The 24,139-nt window shown below is 51.5% G+C and overlaps 1 protein-coding gene across 3 annotated transcripts in view; it reads right to left on the bottom strand.

The window, feature by feature from the left end:
• The window catches only part of VWA2 (von Willebrand factor A domain containing 2), a 42,720-nt gene that overhangs the window by 9,336 nt on the left and 9,245 nt on the right, over nucleotides 1–24,139 (bottom strand). Inside the window, exons 3-8 of one of the 3 annotated variants that reach the window (XM_025918224.2) lie at nucleotides 23,498–23,572; nucleotides 22,040–22,173; nucleotides 16,421–16,530; nucleotides 7,421–7,615; nucleotides 3,007–3,140; nucleotides 2,274–2,406 (exon numbers count right to left, since the gene is read on the bottom strand). In XM_025918224.2, the coding sequence (XP_025774009.2) occupies nucleotides 2,274–2,406; nucleotides 3,007–3,140; nucleotides 7,421–7,615; nucleotides 16,421–16,530; nucleotides 22,040–22,173; nucleotides 23,498–23,572 (781 nt within the window). The remainder of the gene's footprint in view (nucleotides 1–2,273; nucleotides 2,407–3,006; nucleotides 3,141–7,420; nucleotides 7,616–16,420; nucleotides 16,531–22,039; nucleotides 22,174–23,497; nucleotides 23,573–24,139) is intronic. The other 2 variants (XM_086680938.1, XM_086680939.1) reach the window with 2 other exon arrangements.

The raw sequence follows: 24,139 nt of genomic DNA, 5'->3' as shown, positions 1-24,139 counted from the left end.
CAATGCAGATACAGGTCAAGAAAGACGTCTTTCTGTCTTGATTCTACCCCAACTTTCACCTGCATATGGATAGGATAGGGAAAGTTCCAAGCTACCCGGAAACAGTTTTTAAAAAATGTAAGTTGGCGATGTCAGAATTTGGAAATATCTGTGCTCAGAACTCTGAACTATCGGCAGAGCTTTCTATTACGGGTTACTTTCTGGGGCCGGCACAATGCAGTGCTGGAGGGGAGGGCGGGGAAACAGCGGGAATTGGGCAACTGGATTCTGGCTGTGTGATTCCCCCAGGCCTCCCACCACAGGGGCAGGCTAATTGGGCTCACCTCTAGGGCAGACCCTTCCCTGGAGCAAAACACCCACTTGGGATTAAAGCCAATCAATTACAAACTCAAGGAGTTGCTGAAATCAAAAGTTTGCCAAGCTGCCAGCTCGTTAAAGAGAAATCTTCTCCCTGTCCACATGTACTCCTAGTGACTTCCTAAAACCACAAATCCTAGCCCAGAAAGTTCTGCGGACTCCTCCCAGCCTGAACTGGGAATCCCGTGTCATTGGAGCAGAGACTGGCCACAGGGCTTTGCCTGGATCTGCACATCGCTCACGGCTCCTTCCTGAGCTCCCTCGGGCCTGGACTCTATGCAAGGCCTTTCCTGCCCACTCTGCCAACGCTGCCCCAACCACCACCTCCCCACGCCCACCCGTCCTTTCGTGCCTTTTCTCTGTAGCACTAATCGCTACCTATCAGTTTATTTTATGCATTCGTTTTATCTACTATTGCCTCCTGCCACTGGAGGCACTTCTGCCACTGCTCGTGAGGGCAGACTGGTTTCTGAGACACTCACGCTGATTCCCCAGGACCTGGGACAGTGCTAGGCACAGAGGAGGCCCTCAGGGTTTCTTGAATCGGGGAATTGGCGAAGAGCTTACTACACGGGCAGACAATTCTAAAAGCCTCCAGGATTAGTGCATTCCACATATCAACTCATTGCCGACTCTCCACAACCCTATGGGGTGGGTATTATTATCCTCCCCCTTTCACATGTAGGAAAAGGGAGGGGGAGGTTCTGAGCTCACCAGTGGTCACTTGGGAATTAACAGCTCAGCAGCCTGACTCCAGGATCTGAGCACAAAGCCACGGGGTGTCCTCTACCCACCAGCTTCTCCTGGGGCTCCCAGCTCTGAATGCCTCTGTGTGGCATCACTGGGTTCCCGTTTCTTTCAAGACTGATCCAGCAGCCCCTTCTCCATGACATCCCAGGGAGGACAGGCCCTGTCCGGGCACCTGAGACACCTGACGGTGGTCACTGTCCAATGCCTCCTCTGGACCACGAGCTTCCTGGAGGTGGCGGCCATGCCTCTCTCCGCACTGCACCCCGTTTGGTTCAGAGTGAGCTCTCAGAACGAGTCCAGTGGGGAAACAAAGAACTGCCTTCTTTCACTCGAAAGCTCGGGTTCTGAAGAGGGCCTCTAGTGGCCTCTGCCAAGGCATGAGGCCCTCTTTTCTCTGACCCACGTGCAGGCCACGGCCCTTCCCTGCCAAGACGGTCTTTGGACTCGCCCCCAGCCCAGCGTGATGGCTCACGGCTTCGCAGCCAGTCCATTTCGTTGCTGGGTGTCTTCTGAGCTCATCACTGAGGGGCAGGCCAAGGCCAAAGACGCAGCTGGTTCAAATATGACCCCTGGCTTTCCAGAGAAGGCAAGAGGACAGGATCACCAGCTGCCGACCAGATGCTATACCGCAGGTAGCCTAGCCTAGGAATCTTCGAGAGAATGGCTGACCTCCAGGCAGCAGGTATTCTAGAACGCCCGAGCTCCAGTTCTGACGAACACTGCATCATCCCCCACGGCCTCCACAACTGGAATTTATCTAAGACCTTAAGCCTCCCGCCCCACTCGGCCTGTAAGGACAGAGACTGTATTCAGAGGAATCAAATTACCAGACCACTACCCCAAGTCCAGACCACTGCCCTAGAGGACTGGCTTTGGCTCCCTTATTAGCCTTCCAGAATGGCTGTGCCCCTGTCACCCTCACTCACCATGCGCGACTGGGCCGTGGGTCTACAAGATTCTGACGCTGTGTAGCTGTGACCTTTCCTGTGATCCCACAGCTCTGTCCCTGTCTCCCTCCCAGGTCTCCTCTGGTCCCTGTCACGCTCCGTGGCCAAGGCCCTTCCAAACAGCTGTTCTCCCCGGAGCACGTGCGCGCCCAGCTGTGGGGGTCTCCGTCTCTACCCAGGCAGGCCCTCGGGCGCTGACCCCAGACCACGTGGACAAACCTGGAGAAGGGACAGAGTGCCACCAGCACGGCATCGGTCCCCCGCGATCCTCTCCAGCACAGGGCACTGCCCACAAGCTCCCTGACCGTCTCCAGCGTCTTGCGCTCACAGGGATGAGGCTGGACCTGGCAGTCTGTGTCCACAGGGCACAGTGACGGAGAAGACAGGGTTATCTCCCTCCCCCACCTGCGGTCCCACCACCCTCAGCCCTGCTACTTCTGCCTCTTACCCGGCCGAGCACGTCAGGGGAGGGGCCCTGCTCTACCTGCTGGCCGGGCAGCCAGTCTCTGAGGATCCCCCCGGCCCACAGCTCTCGCATCTTGTGCACATGTGCGCCTTTTATTCTGGCTCCCGGGTGGAGCCTGATGATGACAACTAGCAATGCAGAGACCTCACCCCAGCTGAAGTGGCCCCGTGCTGACCGTGCCTGGGGAGCTCACTTGGCTCTTCCTCCTGAGGAGGGGACAGGCACAGGGGGCCCCACCAGGTCCGGGGCCCACACCCGGGGCCCCTCTACCCCTCAGCAACAAGCTCGGGGTTCCGAGCTGAGAAACCACAGGGCTCGACACAGGGAGGTAGCCCGAGCAGAGCACCCCAGAGCTGAAGCTGCGAGACCCCGCTCCTCTTGCCCTCCCCTCTCCCTGGGGAGCCTCCTGACCTCTTGCCTCGGGAACCATCCCCACCCTGCTTCTACCTGGGCGGGGCCACACCTTCTCAGCCTGGAAGGCCTTACCTGGAGAGGCGGCGGTGCAGATGTCAGACTTGCTGAGGGTGCTTAAAAGGCCATTGGTGGCGTCCTCCACCTGCTCAGCCATCAGCACGTGCTGCTCCCTCGGCTCGCTGGCCAGCGCGTGCAGCTCCTCCCACCTGTCCCCCGTCCCCAGCCCCCAGCAGAGGAGTTACGAGCAGCTGACTGCCCCACCCCCCTCCACCTTCCTGTCCACCCATCTCCTACACCAGGGGCTCCCTGTGGACAGCAGTACGACCGCACCGCTCCAAAGGCCACCTAGCTGCAACCTCACCCACCGGGGATGCAGGTTCTTTCTGTGGTTCACTTCTGGACCTCACCTGCATCCCCGGTGGGTGAGGTAAGATCCAGAAGTGAACCGCAGAAAGGCCCCGAGGGCTCTCGAGCACGCGTGCCAGGATTCACAAACTCCTCCAAGGCAAGCCAAACCCGTGGAACCATCGGCTCTCATTTGAGACATGGTCTTAACAGACTTGGTTGCCTGGTGTTATCCCCCACAGCTGATGAGAAACATTTAACCAGAAAGGAAATGAGGGAAAGTGATTCTGGGTGACGGCAAGAGAAGAACGAGCAAGGGAAGCTAGCGGGAGAAAGAAAACACTGGATGATAAACAGTGGACATAAGAACTCAAGGGTCAGCAACGTGAGGTTATGCAGAGGAAGGGGCCAGCACACGTCAGCAGCCAGGGGGCACTGCGGTTAGGGCCCAGCCCCAAAATGATATGTGGGACGAAGAAAGCATTAAATGATGTTGAGAAGCCTTTTTTTTTTCAATTTTCTTTTTTTTTTTTTTTTTTTACTTTTTTATTTTTTTGAGACAGAGAGAGAGAAAGACAGAGTGCGAGAAGGGGAAGGGCAGAGACAGAGAGGGAGAAACAGAATCTGAAGCAGGCTCCAGGCTCTGAGCTGTCAGCACCGAATCCAATGCCGGGCTCGAACCCAGGAACCGTGAGACCGTGACCTGAGCCGAAGTCGAACGCTTAACTGACTGAGCCGCCCGGGCGCCCCGAGAAACCTTTTTAAGGAGACCGGGTAGTCAGGAATGTATTTAGAATCTTGCCCATCAAGAAATTCATCAAGACAGACCAAGGTCTGGCAGTATGGCAACAACTTCATTTATCTCCCAAGTTCACGGGTATAAAACTCTCCATTCTCCTCTGGAGCCGTGTCAACTAGACATTCCGCCCAGTACCTCAGACAGCACCTGACAGACACAAGGGGGCTTCCGAGTTGGGGCCTCAACAGTAGCATTCAGAGGGCAGCGAGGCCGGGCCCCTCCCTCCGCTCTCCCAGCCCAGCAGCAGATTTTCACAAAAGCCAGGGCCGAGAACCAGCAGAGAAGGGGCCCAGTGAATACTAAGAAGAGGAAGGAGTCGGAACCGGCATCAGCTTTTTCATCGCACTCAGAGCCTCACACTGCCCACGGCGGCGGTTCTCCAATGTCAGTGGACATCAGAATCACCGGGGGCCACGGAAAACCACCGGCCGAGGTGCCTCACCCCAGAGTTCTGGGTTCATCGGGGTGGGCCCGAATGTGTGCATTCCTCACAAGCTCTCACGTGATGCTGATACCGCTGGTCCAGGGAGCACACTTGGAGAACCACCGGTCAGTAGTGACCTGGCCTTTTACCAACAGCGAGAGGAGGGGTCAGAAGGGCCTGGGAACCCACGGGCTTCCTCAGAGGGTTCCTGTGGCTGCAGCCCAGGACATGCGGGGCGGAGCAACGTCTCCTCTCCTGACCAATGACCTCTTGATCCAAGTGAGGGGTGCTCAAAGTGCGGGGGCTGGTGTAGGCCCCCAAACCGTTCCACCCTCATCCAGAACCAGACGAGCATAGACACTGACAATAAACACCTAGAAGCTATTATACAGGAACCTGACAGTGTCATTTTACACCTGCTGGATCAAGTAATAAACTTTTGGGCTTCTATTCTGTCTTTGCTTTTTATTTCACTTTGCAAGTTTTTCTTTTTTTTTTTTTGTCTTCCTCTGAAGTATCCATCCATGATGGATTCAAAGCAAAACAAAACAGACTGGACCTCCACCACGGACAGTCTGAGAAGCACTGCTCCAGCTCGCAGCTGGAGAAGAAAGTCCCGGAACGGGCCATGTATTGCCACCATCTGGTAGGCAGCATCCTCACTGGCAAACCTTTGGGCAAGTGCGACGTGCAAGGTACTGGATTCGGCACCGTGCGGGAGGAGGGCGGGCAGCGGGCCAGGAAGCAACACCCTTGTCTCCTCTCTCATGCGTGAGGACACAAAAAGAGCCCCCGGTGAGGCGGTGTGTGTTAAATACTCACTCACTGGCAATGACAACCACAACGGGATGCTGCTGGTGGCGGCCCGGCCCGGGATAGCTCCCCCCCCCGCCCCCGCCCCGGTACTGCGCACCCTGGTCCTCGGTGGTCTTCCCTCGCTGCACCCACTCGCTAGGTGATCTTCAGGCTATAAACGCCGCCCTCGAGTTCAATCTCTGTCCGTCCCCTCTCCTGTGGCCCAGACTCCTACGTCCCGCCGCTGACTCAGCTTCTCTGCTCAGAGGTCCAATATGCGCCCCAAACTTGATCTGAAAGAGGACTCTGCTCCCCTTGCTCCTCCCCAGCCTTCCCCACCTCAGTAAGCAGCCCCGCCTTTCGCTCTGGGGCTCAGGCCAAAATCCTGGGTTGTCCCACGCGCAGCTCACCAGCCACTCCGCTGCCCTGCCTTCAGAACTACCCGAGTCCAACCATCCCTTAGCGAGGTCCCAGCACTTTCCCACTATACGCCACCACGATCTCTCCCTCCCTCCCTCCCTCCCTCTCTCTCTCTCTCTCTCTCTCTCTCTCTCCAAAGGTCGCCTAACTAGATTCCCTGCCCTGCCCTACCCCTTCTCCTTGCACCTCAACCCCCCAGTCTCTTCTCTACCTGGCAGCCAGGGTGATCTTCTAAAACAGCTAGTCAACACGTGGCAGTTCCCGGCTCAAAGCCACCGAACCTTCCCAAGCTACCCACAATACGCTCTGAAGGCTCTACTGTGACCCGCAGGTCTAGAGACCTGACTCCTACCTACCTCTTCTACCCCGTTTCTTGTAATTCACCCCTTGTTTGCTGGGTTCCACACACACCGCCAGGCTTTCTGTTCTATAGCACACTAAGCTGGCTCAGGCCCTCTGTGCTCGGCATCTGTCTTGCCTACTCTTTTCCCTGCTATTTGGAAGGCTTACTTGCTTCCCTCAAGTTTCTGCTCAAAAATCAACTCCCAACAGACCCCCCTGATCTAAAACAGCTGGGTTCCCTGTGCCTCATCACTCTTGTTAACCTCCTACCACCTTCCTTTTCCTTCTCTGCGTTTTATTTCCACCCGAAATAGCATTACTTATTCATTCACTCACTTGTTTATTGCCTAGTGCCTCTCCTAGAACGGAAGCTCCGTGAAGGCAGGCGCTTTGTACCGTCTCTGTACTCGGAGAACTTAGAATAACACCTGTACTAAAACTAATAGAGGGGCTCCTGGGTGGCTCAGTCGGCTGAGTGTCCAACTCTTGATTTTGGCCCAAGTCACGGTCTCATAGTTCATGGGACTGAGCCCTGAGTCGGGCTCTGTGCTCTCCGTGTGAAGCCTGCTTGGGATTCCCTTGCTCCCTCTGCCCCTCCCCCACTGACGTGTGCGTGCCTCTCGCGCGCGCTCTCAAGATGTGAATACATATACTTAAAAAATAATAGAAAATGGGATTTCTGTGTACAGGCATGGTACCCAGACCAGAGAGTCCTTTCACTTAATACCCACACTAACGAGGGGCCCACAAGGGCACCCCCAATTTTAGGGTTGAGAGCAGGGAAGACCTGTGCTCCTCTCTTTTCCAGGAAAGCACATTCCAGTGTCTGAGGAGGGGGCGGCCCCTCAGAGACCCCCACTCTCCTGGCCTCAGGAGTAGGTCTGTGACTCAGGCTAAGGAGAACCCTTTCTTGGATTATTCTACTTGAAACCGGGAACATGAGTCTTCTCTCCCCAGGGTGGAGCTGGGCGCCACCTGCAGCCACAGTCCCGGGTTCCTTTGAGGACCAGGCTCAGAGAAGAGCAGAGGCGAGAGGAAAGAAAGAATCTTCACGGCGTTCAAGTCCCTGGCTCCTGCTCACCCCAAGAGACCCTTGACCCACCCAGTACAATCAGATGAGTCTGTGAATTTCCATTTCTGCCCAAGTCAACTGGGGTCAAGTTTCTGGCGCTTACAACCAAGGACTCAGACTCAGCTAAAGACAACGCACGCTCCCAGACTTGGAGCTCCGCGCGTTCTGGCACCACATACAAAGCGAGGAGGAGAGCGAGCCTGGAAGGACCAGAGTGGTTTGGCCAAATCCCCTTTCTTACTGTGTCTCCACAGTCTCCAGGGTGACCCAGAGCGACCGAGGCTCTTACCTGGGAAACCGGACCCCGACGGCAAATACGGTGACACCTCTTTCCTTGAGCTGCTTGGCCGGCGGCGCCACGTGCCCTTGGGACCTCCCGTCAGTGACGACGATGAGAATCTGGGGCACAGAGGCATTTCTGCCCCCAGGGAACCCTTTGCGCAGAAGGTATTTCAGAGCGAGGCCTGTCTCTGTGCGCCCTCCTCTGGGTGCACACAGGAGGAGGAGACAAAGACGACAGTCAGTCATCCGCCTGCATGATTTGGGAATGACGACCTGAAACAACGGGCTCCTCCGTGCTTAGTGACAGCCGCTTTCTCCCAGCAGTAGCTCAGAGTGACAAGTCCAGCATGGGACATGCACCTTCTCACCATCCAAACCACAACGAAGAGTAGTAATTAACTCTTCCTGCGGACGGAAGTTTCACCCTGGACGTCTCTGCCGTATTATGCAATAATGTCATTCTTTGTGTAGGTTTCTGGACTCTCTTCCCGTACCCCTCCGCCTCCAGCGACAGCTCAGGGGCCGATGACCTTCACTGTCTGTGTGTCTAACACCCACCTCCCACCTCTCCCCATCTGTATCATTCTCCTCTTGTTATGGCTCAGCATCCCGTTGGGGTGGGCAAGCAGATAACTGAGCTTCGGAAAATCGTGTGACTCTCTAACTGTGAAGGACAGGTCTTTGATCCAAGGGTCTAATGATGGTCGGGTCTGTGATCAGGCCTTCCTGGCTCACTTCCAGTCCAGGATTAGGTGCCGGAAGGCTGAACTGTGGGACTGCTTCCAGATCGGGGGACGTTATGGTGGTCCCATCTTGTCACAGCCTAGTTACAGAGACTGTCTGCTGAGCTTGGAATCCCAGCACAGAATCTCTATTAAATCCTACAATAGGAGGCTCATGCAAGCATCCTCAGAGGGAGAGCTGTCAGCCTTCAGAATCAAACAGGCAGACAACAATTCCCTGTAATGGGTCTTAGGCCAAACCTTTCAGTGGGTGGCAACACATCGGACATGAGCCACAATGTCGAGCCTGATGGAATCACCACGGTTATTAACCGCACACACAGAGAAAGCCCTGTAGATTTGGGGGGGGGGGCACATTTATTCTTACGTTACAGTGTCAATTAAGGCAACCATGCCTGTCTCTCAGAGGGCCCTACAGTGACTCTTCTAAGGTGCAAACACCCAACTGGCAAGAGGCTCGGGCACTCTGTGTGTGCCTACATATCTGCGTGGGTGAATGCGTACATGCTTCTTTAACTCGCCACTCAAAACGCTCACTTCTCACGCAAGCCTGACGTGGCCCTCCTGCCCAGTCATCTTTCCTGGTTTGCTCTCCTCCAAGCAGCTACTCAGAGATCCGGGCTCCTTTCCTTTTGTGCTCCCCTTCCTCTCTGTCCTCAAGGACCTCTCCACTCAGCAGAGAGGTGAGGGAAGAGCGAGGAGGAGTGTGCTTGGAAGGATTTATGGACCAGGCCCAGAATATTCTTCACTTTTACTGCTTTCTGTCCTAAGAGAGCTCTTGAAGGGCAATTCTATGAGGCTCCATTAAGTTAACGAATGTCAACAAGAGTGCATAACTCCTAGAATTAAGACTCCTAGTCTTCCATAATCAGCATCTGCATCAATTAAAAAGCTACTGTTTTCAACCCACTGGTGTTTCTTATGGGCACTCTAAGTGGAAGAAAATGTGAGACCAGGAAGCATAACATGATCCCATCCCCCAAGAACTGTCAGTCTAGCTGAAGAAGCAGGACCTATAAGCAATAACAATTGCCAACAAAAGGATGACAATAGCAAGAGTTCTGAGGAGGGGTCATTGTGGGGAGGAGCCGTCAGGGACAGGCTTCAGCATGGCAAGCATCTGATGGGGTCTTGGTGAGTCAGTGGATTAGGAAAAGAAGAGACCACTCCAATCAGGGGAAGAAGTGTAAGCAAAGGCACTGGGGAACACCGCCAGCCATGTCCTGGGCTGGTGAGCAGAGCCTGGCTTGGGCAAGGGGCTTATCCAAAGGGAGCAGAACATCAATGAACACCAAGTGCCCCCCACTCTTCTCACACCGTGCTGGGTCACATTATCAGATACTGAAGATAACCAAGAGGATTTTGATTTCTGAGAAGACTCCTACCTTTGCCAAAGCTCTTCCGTCTACAAAGAGCCATCCTCTAAGGCTCCTAGAAGGGCAAATGCCTTCCCATTCCTAAAGGATGATATTAGTACAGAGTTTTCACTTCATGCCAATACTTCCCCTACCCGGTACTAAATGTAATCCCTACAACTATGATAAAAGGTCCTAATATTATCCTCGTTTATTAGATGGGGAAACTCCAGCCCAGAGAATAGTAATACTAACTGCTAAAATTTCCAGAGCACCTATCTGCCAAGCACCACTGTGCTGTGTGTGTGTGTGTGTGTGTGTGTGTGTGTGTGTGTGTGTGCGCGTAAAGGTACTAAGCTCAAATAATTCTCACCACAGCTGAGATAGGGGAGTTCAGGGAAAGGCCCTATCTAAGGTCACACAGCTCAGGGGTAGTGGAGGCAGGACCTGAACCCTGGACCCTCCACTTCCAGAGGCCAAGTTCTTAGCCAAAATGTTATACAGCCATCCAAGTCACCTGCCTCTCAACCAGCTAGTGGGGAGTCAGAACTGGAGTTTAAACCCAGTCAGGCTGATTCCAAAGCAATGGTCTTCCTTCTCCAGGGGTTGGCAAATTGCAGCCTGTAATTTTTTGTAGATAAAGTTATACTGGGAAACAGCCATGCCCATTCGTTTATGTACTATCTATGCAAAGACCCTATGGACAGCAAAGCTTGGCCTCTAGAGATCTTCACTGAAAAAGTCTGCTGATCCCTGCAGTACACCGTTCTACCTAAATGGTCACAATACTCTTCTGCTCACCAAAAGCCAAGATGCCCCATTGACCATGAAACTCCCTGGGCTTTCATGCCCCTGGCAGTATGCCCATGGCTGTGGTTAGAGATAAATCAAATGTCCAAGACGTGGGAGTCTGGGCTCCCAACTCCACCGGCCTGTGGGGTGTCTGTCCTTCCTGTCCCTCAACACACAAATGCCTGTGCTGTCTGTCCTCTCCACTTTTGCTCCCTAACCCACTTTTCCCACTGGAATACTCTACCAGTCAGGTGAGATTCCCAAAGACTTCTGGACTCTGGGAAATGAGGAAAAACCCCACCACCTCCATGTTCCTCACTCTGTGGAGCATTTCTATCTGAGAGTCTGTCCTGAGCTCAGGGTCTGGCTCTAGACAAGGGAGGTCGGAGGCCAGAGTCTCACCAAGATTCTTCTAATTTCTCTCAAACAGGACTAACCCAGGTTGCAAGTGAAGGTTCGCAGACTGACTACGGTCTTAGGGGAGCTGTGACTGCAATGCTTGGACTTTTTTTGGTGGGGGCGGGTCTGGAATCTAAACATTTGGCCATTGGAATACTCAAGTGGATAAGGAACATGGGCTCCAGAGTCGGTGGGGCTCAAATATAGTCCTGAAATTTATTAGCCAAGTAAACTGGAAAAGGTAATGAGACTCACTTTCCTTCCTTGTTAAAGTAGGGGAAGTAACAGTATTAGTAAATGAATGCTACACCCAGTGCCTCCTAGGAGCCAGTGAGCACCCCATCAGTGGTAGTTACCATGATTAACTAGCAGTCTGTTCTTTTGTTTTTCTTTTGAGTTAGTCTCAAATTCCAATGAGCATAAAAATCCCTTGGGAGGTGGGAAAATGGAGATTCTCAGATCCCATCATCCAGAGACTCCAAACTGGTGGGTGTGCAACCAGGCTGAGAATCTGCATTTTAAGCCAGCCTCCCCTGCCCCAGTGATTCTAAAGCAGGTAGCCCATGAAACAGATTCTGAAAAGTAATTTATCAGAAAGCTCACTGTAGGGGCACCTGGGGGGCTCAGTAGGTTAAGCGCCCAACTCTTGATTTTTGGCTCAGGTCACGGTCCCACGGTTCGAGGGATCAAGCCCCACACCGGGCTCTGAGCTGACAGCATGGAGCCTGCTTGGGATTCTCTCTCCCTCTCTCTGCCCCTCCTCCTCTTGCACGCACACAGGCTCTTGCTCAAAATAAATAAAGAAACATTAAAAAAAGAAAACTCACTGTAGGTAGAGGGATGTTGATTACAGAGGTTTCTTTCTTTTTTAAAACGAATAGACAAAAACCTTAGAATCAATGTAAATGTGTCCCTTTAAAGGAGTGATTTAATATACTATGATAGTTCGATTCATTGAGTTATCATAGAGCCATTAGAAAGGATCCGCATGAAAAATAACGCAGCTTTATGCAAAAATGCGCACCAAGTAAGTTAAAAAAGAACAAAATGCTTCGTAATTACAACTATTCTAAAAGCGATGTTGAAATGTTAATGTGGTTTGAAAGATGCCACAGCTAGCATTGTGCTAAGGTACAGTGAGCGGTGAGTGCTATTTCTGGAGAGCTATCTAAATACAGTAAAACTCTGATAAAGCTACAGATGGGGTCCAAAGCAATCAGAAAACTCAAGAGTCGCGTGACCGTGAGATTAATGAAATGACCGCGGGAGCCTGCACAGCCAGCTGGCCAGGAGCTCTGCGCATTTGGAACAGATTTTGCTGGCCATGCTTCATCTGATTTTATGTTATCATGGGGTGCAAAACTGGAAGGTTCTTAATTGTATCATTTTTTTAAACTTCTTAATGCAAAGTGGCAGCAAGGGCAGTTCCCTGGCCACCTCAAAACACACTTTCAGGGGATCGATCACCTTGGTCTGAAAAGGCAAGCATTTGGAGTTCTGGGTAGAGCTGTCCCAATCAGCCCAGCACTTAAAATTTCACTGCAGAAAAAGGGTAGAGAGCCCTCGGGAGGTTATCACTCCCACTCGGGCCAACATTCCTCTGTACTGATTAATAGTAACGTCTTAATGTTTAGCGTCCTCAGTGACCCTGCAACTGCGGCCAAAAAATTACTTAGTGCCTCCTTGCCTTGTTTGCCGCCTCTTGTAGTCATCCTAGGACACACGATGCTAACCATACACGGCTAAGAAGATCAGACACATAAAGAGGCTTCTTTCTCCACCCGCGGTGTCCTCATCTGGCATATCCTTACGGAGTCTCTGGACTTCCTACGTTGTGACTAATACTCCCAAGCCCTTAGTTATGACTTCCAACACAGCTGAGGAGAGGTCAACAAACACTTTGGGGGGTGGGGAGGGGAGGGTGGAAAGAGGTGGAGAAGGACAGCTGGGCGGTGGCGGGGGTTGTCTACTGGACAAGTAGCAGGACTCTGAGGTCCTGGCCAAGTCCCCTGCTCCTTCTCAGCCTCAGTGGTCTCCTCCGTAAAATGAGGGGTTGAAATAGATACTAGATGATCCCCAGAGTGCCTTTTTGAACCAGTTTGCTGCAATTTGCTCAGTGTTTTCAGAACAGAGTGGGACCAAATCGTCAAGGCAGAGTTACCCAAACAATTGCTGACATTCAGTCCTGAACTGAAACCAAGAGGCCAGTTTTTCTTCTGCAAACGTTAGCATGCATCTAATGGGTACAAAGATGTTTTGGGAATAAAATATTTTATCAATAATGATATGGTAATTTTATGGTATATGAATTCTTATACCATATAATTCTCCCTTTTAAAATATTTTTTATCTATTTGAGAGAGAAAGAGCAGGGGTGAGTTGGTGGGGGGTTGGCACAGAGAGGGAGGGAGGGAGAGAGAATCCCAAGCAGGTTCTGTACTGTCAGTGTGGAGCCCAATGTAGGGCTCAAACTCACTAAACTACAAGATCATGTCCGGAGCTGAAATCGAGAGTCAGATGCGTAAGAGTCAGTCAACTGAGCCACCCACCCAGGCTCCCCCAAAATCACCCTTTTATTTTTTTTTAACTTAATAAAAAAGTGTTTAACATTTATTTTTGAGAGAGAGAGAGAGAGAGAAAGGGACAAACAGAGCATGAGTGAGGGAAGGGCAGAAAGAAAGGGAAACATAGAATCCAAAGCAGGCTCCAGGCTCTGAGCTGTCAGCACAGAGCTGGATGCGGGACTTGAACCCGCGACCCATGGGATCATGACCCGAGCTGAAGTTGGATGCTTAACTGAGCCAACAAGGTGCCCCCAAAATCACCCTTTTAAAGTAAAATCACCCTGGTGTTCAGGATATTCACAGAATTGTGCAACCATCCCCACTAAGCTCAAAACATTTCATCGCCCCCAAAAGAAGTCCTACACCCATTAGGAGTCCCTCCCTATTCCCTCTGTCCACAGCCCCCGGCGGGGACTGATCTGCTTTTTGTCTCCACAGATTTGCCTATTCCAGACAGTTGGCATAAATGGAGGAATCCTACAACATGTGGCCTTCTGTGTCTGGCTTATCACGTTTTCAAGGTTCATCCATGTTGTAGCATGAATCACATCATCCTTCCTTTTCCTGACCGAAAAGGAATAATCTTCCACGGTTCGGATATACCGCCTTTGGTTCAGCTATTCATTCACTGGGCTTTTGTGTTGTTTCCATTTCGGGGCTGCTACAAATAATGCCACTATGAACATCAGTGGCCACGTGTTTCCGAAGGCATACATTTTCAATTCTGTCCGAGTCACTGGGTCACGTGGTAAACCCGTGTTTAGCTGCCAGATTATTCCCAAAGGCGCTGCACCATTTCACAATCCTACCAGCAGCGCACGAGGGGCCGAATTTCTTCGTGCCCCTGCCAACACTTGCTACTGGGTGTCGTCTATTTTAGCCTTCCTGGTGAATGTAAAGTGGCAGCTCATTACGGTTCTGATTTGCATTTCCTTAGTGACTAATGACACTAAGCATCTTTCCAAGTGTTTGAGGGCCATTTATACCTCTTTTCTGGAGAGATGTCTATTTACAAGGTTTCTTGCTGGGGTGACGAAAACATTCTAAAATTATAGTAATAGTGGCCTAACTCTGGAAAATACACTCGAAATCACTGAATTGTACATGCTGAATGTGTGAACTTCATGGCATTTAAATTACATGTCAATAAAGGCGTTTGTTTTTTTTTTTTAAAAACTTAGTGTGTAGGATAAGCACATGGCAGGGGGTGTCTGGGTGGCTCAGTCGGTTAAGCATCTGACTCTTGATTTCAGCTCAGGTCATGATCTCACAGTCATGAGACAGAGCCCTGCATCAGTCTCCCAGCTGGGCATGGAGCCTGCTTAAGCTTCTCTCTCCCTTTCTCTCTGCCCCTCCCCTGCTTGCACACTTGTTCTCTCAAAAAGAGAGGGGGGGGCACCTGAGTGGCTCAGTCGGTTAAGCGTCAGACTCTTGATTTCAGATCAGATCATGATCTCAGTTTGTGAGTTCAAACCCCTCATTGGGCTCTGTGCTGACAGTGTGGAGCCTGCTTAGAATATTCTCTCTCTCTCTCTCTCTCTATATATATATATATATACACACACACACACACACATATATACATACACATGTATACATATATAGATGTGTATATATATATGTATGTATATGTATGTATATACATATATATAACACACATATATATACATATATATAACACACACACACATATATATATATAACACGTATATATATATTCCTCCCCTGCTCGTGCTCACTCTCTCTCAAAATAAATTTTAAAAATATGAAAGAAAAAAAGCAATCATCATCATCCCAGGGCAGTGGGAGAGACCTTTCAAAAGTGCAAATCCTTAGTATCTAGTATCTACATGCCCTAAGCCCACAGAGGGATTCAGCAGGTCTGGGAGGGAACTGAGGCACCAGCACTGATGACACGCTCCTTACAGGCAACTCCGACCCAGGCCTTCTGACCAAAGAGCTCACTTTGACAAGTGCTGCTCTGGGCATCTGGGCCGCAGACATGGGAGTGAGAGGCTGCGACTGTCCTCTCTAGGAAACCATTCTCGGAGGCCTCAAGGGTGGACGGTCCGAGGGAACGAGGAAAGGCCAGCGCGCACTACTGTCGTGTTTAACAAACACTTCAAGGTGCTCGGCTTCCCTCTGTGCCTTCTTGTATCTGACTTGCCTCTCATTCTGGTCGGGGTATCCCTGGACCGGGACAAACAGCCTGAGAAGAAGTCACTGAGGGTGCCTGGGGGCCGTAGGGCCCCCAGAGGTCCTGCTGTGCCCAGCGCGCGGGACACGGGCTTCTGGAGGGCACTGGAGGCACGGAGGCCTGTGACTGGGAAAGACTGCAGAGTCTGGGGCCCTCCCTGGCAACCGGAGTTGGTGGCTGTCAGCGGCTGGGACCAAGGACCCCGGCAGGACTTCAGTGGACACCCGCTCAAGGGGCGGCAGACAACAGAGAGCAGAGTGGCAAGTGGCAAGTAAAGGTGCTCTTCTGTGTTTGTAAACGTGTGGGTGCGTGCACTTGCACGTGTATATAACACACGTATACAGATGCACGTGTGTATATAACACACGGACGTTTAAAATACTGATACACAGTATACGTGTGTATTCACATGTACCTATATGCGTACACACACACGTCAGCTGACTCGTAATGTGAGTAAAGCTGTGACCCTACCACATACATTTATAGGGTGTATATGAGCACACAAACAGCTATTCATCCTTTCTAAAGCATTCTGAGTAACAGGGGGGCACTTACTCTTTCTAGAAGACACAAACGAGGCTCCAAGACGTGTGGGGACCCATCCCGGCTGCAGGGACAGAACTGGGAGAAAGACCCAGTGTTCTTTCCCCCCACCCCCACCCCTCACGCTCCTGACCCACCTCAACCTTCACTAGCCCTCTCTGTCCCAGGTAACAGACAACTCCACGCTACAGCGGCAAAGATACCGTAAGTCGGCGTGAGCTCCCACTGGAGACGCGGTTACGTAATAAGAGGAGCGGTCTTGAGAAGGGAATTCTCACTACCCACCGGACGCAGCTGGGGTTCCAGAAGCCAGACCGCAGCCCTCTCTCGGGCCAATCACGCCCTTCAAGGGAGCGATCTTGAGAGCAGCTGGCTCCATCCGAAGCACGGCAGTAATCGGATCATACGTACTTGAAAACCATGCTCTTCATGTTTGCCTTCACTTCCCGTGGGGACGAAAACGAATCCAAGGGGAATTCCAGACGAGGGACGGAACCGAACTGCAGTGCTCCCACTCTGACCTGCAGTAGGAGACAGAGGGCCCGGGGGGAGGGTGCTGAGAGCGAGGTCAAGTCACAAACATTCCTAAGGGAAACGAAGGGACGAGAAAGGTTAATGACCCTGCCTCCTGCCCACGCAACAAATACCAGAGCCGGGGCTCCCTCCAGTGTCCCTCAGAGAAAGGCCCAAAGACCAGGAGGAGGGCCTGGAGAAAACCAAATGCCTATGCGCGGCTCTGACAACCACCAACGGCACCTTCTCGCCCCACGTTCTGGCCAGCCCTCCCGGCTGGGCTGCGAGCACCTTGAGGGTAGGGTCTCTGGTCACACTTCCAACGGCCTCCCAGGTACCGTTTAAAATGTAGAGAGACACAGGGTGCCTGGGTGGCGCAGTCGGTTAAGTGTCCGACTTCAGCCAGGTCACGATCTCGCAGTCCGGGAGTTCGAGCCCCGCGTCGGGCTCTGGGCTGATGGCTCAGAGCCTGGAGCCTGTTTCCGATTCTGTGTGTCCCTCTCTCTCTGCCCCTCCCCCGTTCATGCTCTGTCTCTCTCTGTCCCAAAAATAAAAAAAAATAAAAAAAAAAAAAACGTTGAAAAAACGTAGAGAGACACAGATCCGGCCCGGGGCTAGTGAAAAAGAGAGCGGGGCCACTGCACTTCGTGCCCACGACCCTCACTAAGCCTCAGCGGCACTGCCGGCCTCCTCAGCAGCCAGCATGGACCTTGAGCAGAATGCTGCCGGCAAGAGCGGGGGGAGCCGCGGAAGGCAAGCACGGCCGCCTGCACGGGCGGCTCACCCCCAACCACAGCCACCACCCGCGCATCCTTGGTTGGCGCGGGTCAGTCCTTCCGGGCCTGCTCTTGCCAAGCGTGGGGAAGGCCGGCTCTCCACACCAGGGTCACGCCGGGGGGACAATCAGCATCTTAACCTGAGATGACGTTCCCCCACGGCGGAAGGGATCGGGGCCGCGGGTGATTCCAAACAGACGCTGCATCATCCGAATTCAGAGGCCACATGAGAAGACCCAACGCCTTGCAAAACTGGAGAAGGGAAACTGGATCAAGTCACTTTCCGGGCCCTTTGGACCCTAGCTTGTCTCGAGCAGAAAAGGCTATAAACATTTGGGTTTCCTCTTGAAAGCCCGAGCCCTGGGGGCGTCTGGGTGGCGCAGTCGGTTAAGCGTCCGACTTCAGCCAGGTCACGATCTCGCGGTCCGGGAGTTCGAGCCCCGCGTCAGGCTCTGGGCTGATGGCTCGGAGCCTGGAGCCTGCTTCCCATTCTGTGTCTCCCTCTCTCTCTGCCCCACCCCCGTTCATGCTCTGTCTCTCTCTGTCCCAAAAATAAAATAAAAACGTTGAAGAAAAAAAAAATTTTTTTAAAAAAGAAAGCCTGAGCCCTGTACATAATCACTGGCTCTCCAAACCTGCATTCCCAGTCACTATCAACCAACCCAAATTCCGGCCAAGATTGCAAATAGGCCATGTGATTCATATTGAAGCGATGAGACCACTCTTTTACCCACTACTTGAATTCCTGCACCTCTGATCCCTTAACAGGCCTAGTGCTTTGGAGACCATCAAAGGGCTAGGCCCCACCAGCCCAGTGGCACCTGCTCCCGATGACCAGAGCCCAATGGACTTTCCTTCAACAGGAGGTTCTGAGGATGAGCATCTTCAGTAGGAAGAGATTTAGGTCTTGGGTGAGCATGTGTGGGAGAGGGACCCTGGAAAATGGGGCAGAAGAGAAGCTTGAGATTCTGAGGAACAACCTTTTTGAAATCTCCCCAAGGTGGCATCTCCAGCTAGTGGGGAAAAGCTGGTCTAGTAAATGACATTGAGACCACTGAACAGCCACCTACAAATGAGAAAAGGATCGATCACAAATGGATTCAAGATTTACACGTGAAAAAATGTAACCGTGGAAGTTCTACAAGAAACCTGGAAAGAATTTCTTCATTACTTCCAAGTGGAAAACGACCTTACTTTGCCTTGAAACCCAGAAGCCATAAAGGAAAAGGGTGATAAATCTGGCCACATAAAGAAAACTTCTACAGGGCAAAACATACCACAACGCAATAAAAAAAAAAATGCAGACAAACGGAAAAGTTGTTTGCAACTCAAGTCAGAGGCACGAGGTCAGTTTTCCCAATATGTAGGGAACTGATCTAGGAACTGATGCATAAAAGACCAACAATACAATAGAAAAACTGGCAAAGGGTATGAACAGATATCACACAGGAAATACAAAGGGCTCTTTGAGAAAAGATGCTTCACTGTACCACACTGAAATGTAGAGAGTGAGGGAGACATAGAATCCACAGCAGGCGCCAGGCTCCGAGGTGTCAGCACAGACGCAGGGCTCGAACCCATGAACCATGAAATAAATCATGACCCGAGCCGAAGTCGGATGCTCCACCGACTGAGCCACCCAGGTGGCCCGGTATGTTTGTAATATCAAATGTCCATCAATAGGGGATTGGTTAATTAAACCTCAGTATATCCTTACAATGGAACATTAATAAGCCATAAAATATAATATATACTTGTATTGACGCCTATGTTACCTATCTACCTAGATACAAAAAGACTTCCAAGACAATATGAAGAAAAAAGGCAAGGGATAGAACACCGTATACCACATGCATGGTAGGCTTCATACCGCTTGTGTTTGCGTGAGGGGATTCTGGAAGGATGCTTGAGAAAACAGGTAGGGAAACCGGGCAGATGGAAAACATGTGAGCAGGAGGGACACTAGGCATTGAATGTGTTCTCCTTGGACGCTGCGAAAGGGTTACTTAAAAAACAATTCCCTTGAGACCAACAGCTGAGCGTATTTGCTTGAATTAAACAGGAAGGACATAACTTCAAAACAAAACAGGATGGAAACAGCTTGAGTCAGTGGTTAAGGCATTTAATTTAATTGGCGGTTTGGGAGCAAAGGAGTTGCCTTTTATCTTCGGTTTACTGTGTGCTCCGAAGCAAGCCTGCCCACATTTCTCACCACACTGTAATCACCCTGCTGCAATCGCTGTATCAGAGCCAGGAAGTGAACTTCTCAGCTTCTAATTGTCGGGAGAAAGACTTCAGACACTTTCAATCCACCTCACCCCACAGAGCGCGCACAGAAAGCAACTTAATTTATAGCAACTTGAAAACTTAAGTTGCAGGGGCGCCTGGGTGGCTCAGTCGGTTAAGCGTCCGACTTCGGCTCAGGTCACGATCTCGCGGTCCGTGAGTTCAAGCCCTGCGTCGGGCTCTGTGCTGACAGCTCAGAGCCTGGAGCCTGCTTCAGATTCTGTGTCTCCCTCTCTCTCTGACCCTCCCCTGCTCATGCTCTGTCTCTTTCTCAAAAATAAACAAACATTAAAAAAAAAGAAAGAAAGAAAACTTAAGTTGCAGAAAAGTAGAATAAGGTGCAAATCAAATCCCCCGAGCGCGGAGATACAAGGAGTCACAGAAATGCAGCAGCCAAAGCACAAAACCTGAAGCACAAACCAGACGGAGACAGAGCCACCTGAAATGGCCCTTCATGCCAATCCCCGGTGGCACCATTCCAACAAGTCTGAGCGGCTTGAGGTCCTGATGCCCCCTTGCTCGCTGAAACAGATTCCACCCCCCCCCCCAACCCCTTAGCTCAGCGAGTCTTGCTATGAGAAAGTTTGGACACTCTACATCAGTGCCAACGTCAACAAGGGTTCGATGTTGACGGTTCTCTCTCCACGAATAACTAATGAAACGTCATGGGGAATCCCTTCCTTTGAAAAGCAGGGCCCTGTGTGGAGGAGAGCGGAGACTCAGCAGCCCGTGGTCTTGGCCCTCGGAGGACCCGCGATGGGTTGACCCGCTGGTTGCAACTTCTGGACTGCTCGTGCCCGGATGGAATGGTGTCTGTCACGGTGTCTCCAGATGGCCCTGCAAGGCTGCCTGTGGTCCAGGACAATGTGCTCCCCTCTCAAAAGTACCTGCCATTCTGGAGAAAATCTGGCTTTCATTAAAAGCCACTTTTGCTCTTAAATCCCAGAGGTTTTTCTAGGATTAACCCAGGAATGTCATCTTGGAAAACCACTTCCTTCTGTAACCTGTTTGTAAGTAGTCTCTAATTCAAGTTAAGTATCGCTTTTCAGACCAAAATGCCCTTGTTAAATTTTGATTTTTGAGTAGGTTCCCATGGTTCAAAATCCATCATGCATTAAAAAAAAAAATCTGTATCGATGAGTCTCCCCGTGGAGGCACCCCATCGGTTCCGTTCCCACCCTCCCCCTCAACGGCAAACCACTGCCCTCAGCCTCTTTACAAATCTCTCCAAGCACAAACCTACTCTATTTACCTCCCTTTATTTTTCATAAAAAGTAACACGCTACACATACCATTCGCACCTTACTTTTTACTCACGTCTGTTTTGGTGCCCTTCCGTCTAAGAGACCTTCCCCATTCACTTTCTGCAGCTGCCCAGCGTGTCCTTTAGGAATGCGCCATATTGGATTTACCCATCCCCTGTGAATGGGTATGTGGATTACCTGAAATCTTTCACGAACGTAAACAACACTGCAGGGAATCACTGTGTGTGTGCGTTACTTTGCATTTGTGGGAGTATCTGTGGAATAAATCTCATGGAGTAGAATTCCTGGGTCAAAGGGTCCAGGCCGTTGTCATTCCGACAGATGCTGTCAGATGCCCTTCCGAGAGGCTGCGCTGGGTTACGCTCCCACCATCAGTGCGCGCACCTATTTCTACGGGCACATCACCGAACTGCATTTTTGCTAAGCCAGTAAGTGAAAATGGTATTTCAGCGGGACATTTGCTGTTACCGTGAGTGAGGCGGGGCGCCTTTTCCTATGCCTAAGGGCTGTCTGTGTTCGTTGCCCATTTCTCTGTCGGGCTGTCCCAAGATGCCCCTTTTAGCAGCAAGAGCCATGGCCAGTGCACCCTGCTGCTATTTCAGAGCTGCTCTCCGGAGCCAGGGAGGACCAGGAATGAAGAAACTGGCTGGATTCACTCAGGCAGGTGAACAGAGAGGGTACTGCACTTCCTATTGAGACACTCGTCTTCTGAGGCATAGCTTTTGTCTGCCAGCACGCTGTCCCTTTCCCACTGTTCTACAAACACCTCTCTCGCGAGTGGGAAGCCAACAAGACGAATTGGCACGTGACTCACAGGGGCCCAAAGAATCTCTCCCCTCTGACTACTGGGATCGGTCAAGGGATTGTTACGTGATCCACGCCTGCCCGATGGGAGCCATCCCACCAGGTGTCCAGGGAAAGAAAACCACCTTCTTTTTACTGGGTTCCCTATCTTGAAGGACAAGGTAGGGCGAGTCCGCCACATAAGGAAAGCTTGCTTGGGAAGGAAGCCAACCAAGGAACACAAAATTCTACCATGCCTAGAACGAGGAGCCACCCCCCCCTCCCCCCCCCACCGCTTGGTCTTCCTGTTCCACTAGCGGGTACATGTGCCCTTCTGCTTAGAACTGGATCTCGGTCACTTGCCACCAAAGATGTCAAAACACAGAGATGACGAGACCTGCACTCACCCTCTCGGGACCGATGTCCAGAGCGTCGCAGACCGTGACGGCAAAGTGTTTGGACCTTTCAAAGCTCCCCTTCCCGACACTGTAGGAGCCATCTATCAGAAACAGGACGTCCACAGCAGCTGAGCACCATATCACTGGGGGGGGAGAGGGAGACATGATGTGTGACAACTGGCTTCCCCGCCATCTGGTCCCAAGAGGGTCTCCCTCCTGAACCAGAGCAGAGGCAGAAACAACCTTGGGGTGGATCGGGCTGCTCCTCTCAGCACCTGGGCAGAAACGACACAGGAGAAGGTCCCGGCCAGAGGCAGCCCTCCTCTGGAGCAGGAAGTCTGCTCCCCCGCCCAGGCCTCGCCCACCAGCACGAAGCCCACAGTCTTCGTAATAACTGGAAATGTCTAATTCAACAACACTAACTGAGCCATAGGAGGGGAGGGCCCGCCGGGCCAGCGAGGGATCTGAAGAGCCTCGGCCCCGGCCCTCGGGGGCCACAACCTAGTTCAGACCCTGGCACATGAGGTCACATTACCCCAGAGTTCAAGTGAGAACAGCACGGACTGTGTCTTTCCTGAACACCACCCATCCAGTGCCTCCAATGCTTCACATGTGCTAACTTATTTAATTCTTATAACCACCCTAAGATAGATTGCTATTTTTTTTACTTAACAGTTTAACTGAGGCACTATTCACAAACCATTCAATTCACCCGCTGAAAGTTTATAATCCAGTGGCTTTTAGTATATTCACAGATACGTCCCATCGTTGCCACAGTCGAATTTAGCACCTTTTCCATCACCTCAAAAAAGAAACCCCGTGGCCTCTAGCTCTCAGCTCCCTAGCTCCACACCCCACCCCTAAACAGATGCGCGGTTTTTACTCCCAGTGGAGAGATGAGGAGAGAAAGGCACAGGACGATTCGGTAACTTCCCGAAGTCCAAAGTGCCAGCAAGTGAGGGGGCTGGGAAGCAAACGCAGGCTGTGTAGCTTGCAGAGGCCGCATCCCTCCACCTCAGCTCGAGGATGCAGGACAGTGGAGGTCAGAGAAGCACCGGCGAGAAGGCGCCACCCAGAAGGCGGCGACTGCGGGGGACTTCACCAGAGAGGGAGGGAAGGGGCATTCGGGGCCTCTGGGAATGGGCTGGTGGGGCGTGAGCACGTGGAGCGAATGCTGGAAAGGGCGGAAGAGGAAGGAACATGGCGGGAGGTGAGGTTGCTGGGGGGATGGTGGTCACGCGGGACTTCCAGGCAAGACCAAGGAATTCAGCCACAAGGATTAACCGAGGGTGTTCACCCCCCGTGGGAGACCTGCTCAGGCCTGTTTGGGGAAAATGGCCCTGGCTACAGCGTGAAAGGAAGACGGGAATGGGACAGGAGCGTTCTAGAATAACATAGTTTCCCTTGGGTCCATCACGCGGAGGATGAAATGGGGGGCCTGGAGGGTTGAATGACACAAAGGCTTACTTTTGCTGGCGGCTGAAATCTTCCCAATGGTCTCCCTGCTTACGTGGACTTCCTGAAGAGGATGAGATGGGCGTACTAGGAAAGAAGACACCAGAAAGAGCCATTACAGGGAGGAGTCTTAGAGTCCACATACGTGACCAGAAATGAGAGGTAATAGGAGAGAAAACTGGAATGTGGAGGAATTCAATGATGTTGTATCTCAAAAAATTACCAGAGGGACAACATAAAGAAACCCCTCCAAATACTCCAATCAGGAACCTTTGTATTTAAATTTGGGTATTCCGAAGACAAAAATTAAAAATGTACATAGAGGGGGATACAGAGAGCCCGTGAATCTCATGAGTTTTGCCCCTTGGTTAGGTATAATAACTGGGTGCCCCTCTGGGGCACAACACCTTGCCATAAAAATGAACCCTGGATATAAACATACAATTCACAGAAGAAATACAATTCGTGGACAAGCACAAGGGAAAATGTTTAAACAGGTGACGAAATGTTTTAACCCAAATAATGAGATACCCGTTCAACGGTAAAATTTAAATGATCAGCCTCTAAATTTAAATGTAACTGGGGAAAGACCCAATCAGGAAAAACTCTTCCAGGGGTGGCCCTGGAAACTGGTCCAACCCTTTTAGAAAACAA

Source organism: Puma concolor, chromosome D2, assembly GCF_028749965.1.
Source record: "Puma concolor isolate L17-30 chromosome D2, mPumCon1.1.hap2, whole genome shotgun sequence".
Classification (NCBI taxonomy): Eukaryota; Metazoa; Chordata; class Mammalia; order Carnivora; family Felidae; genus Puma; species Puma concolor.
This window is presented reverse-complemented; position numbering and strand designations above follow the sequence as displayed.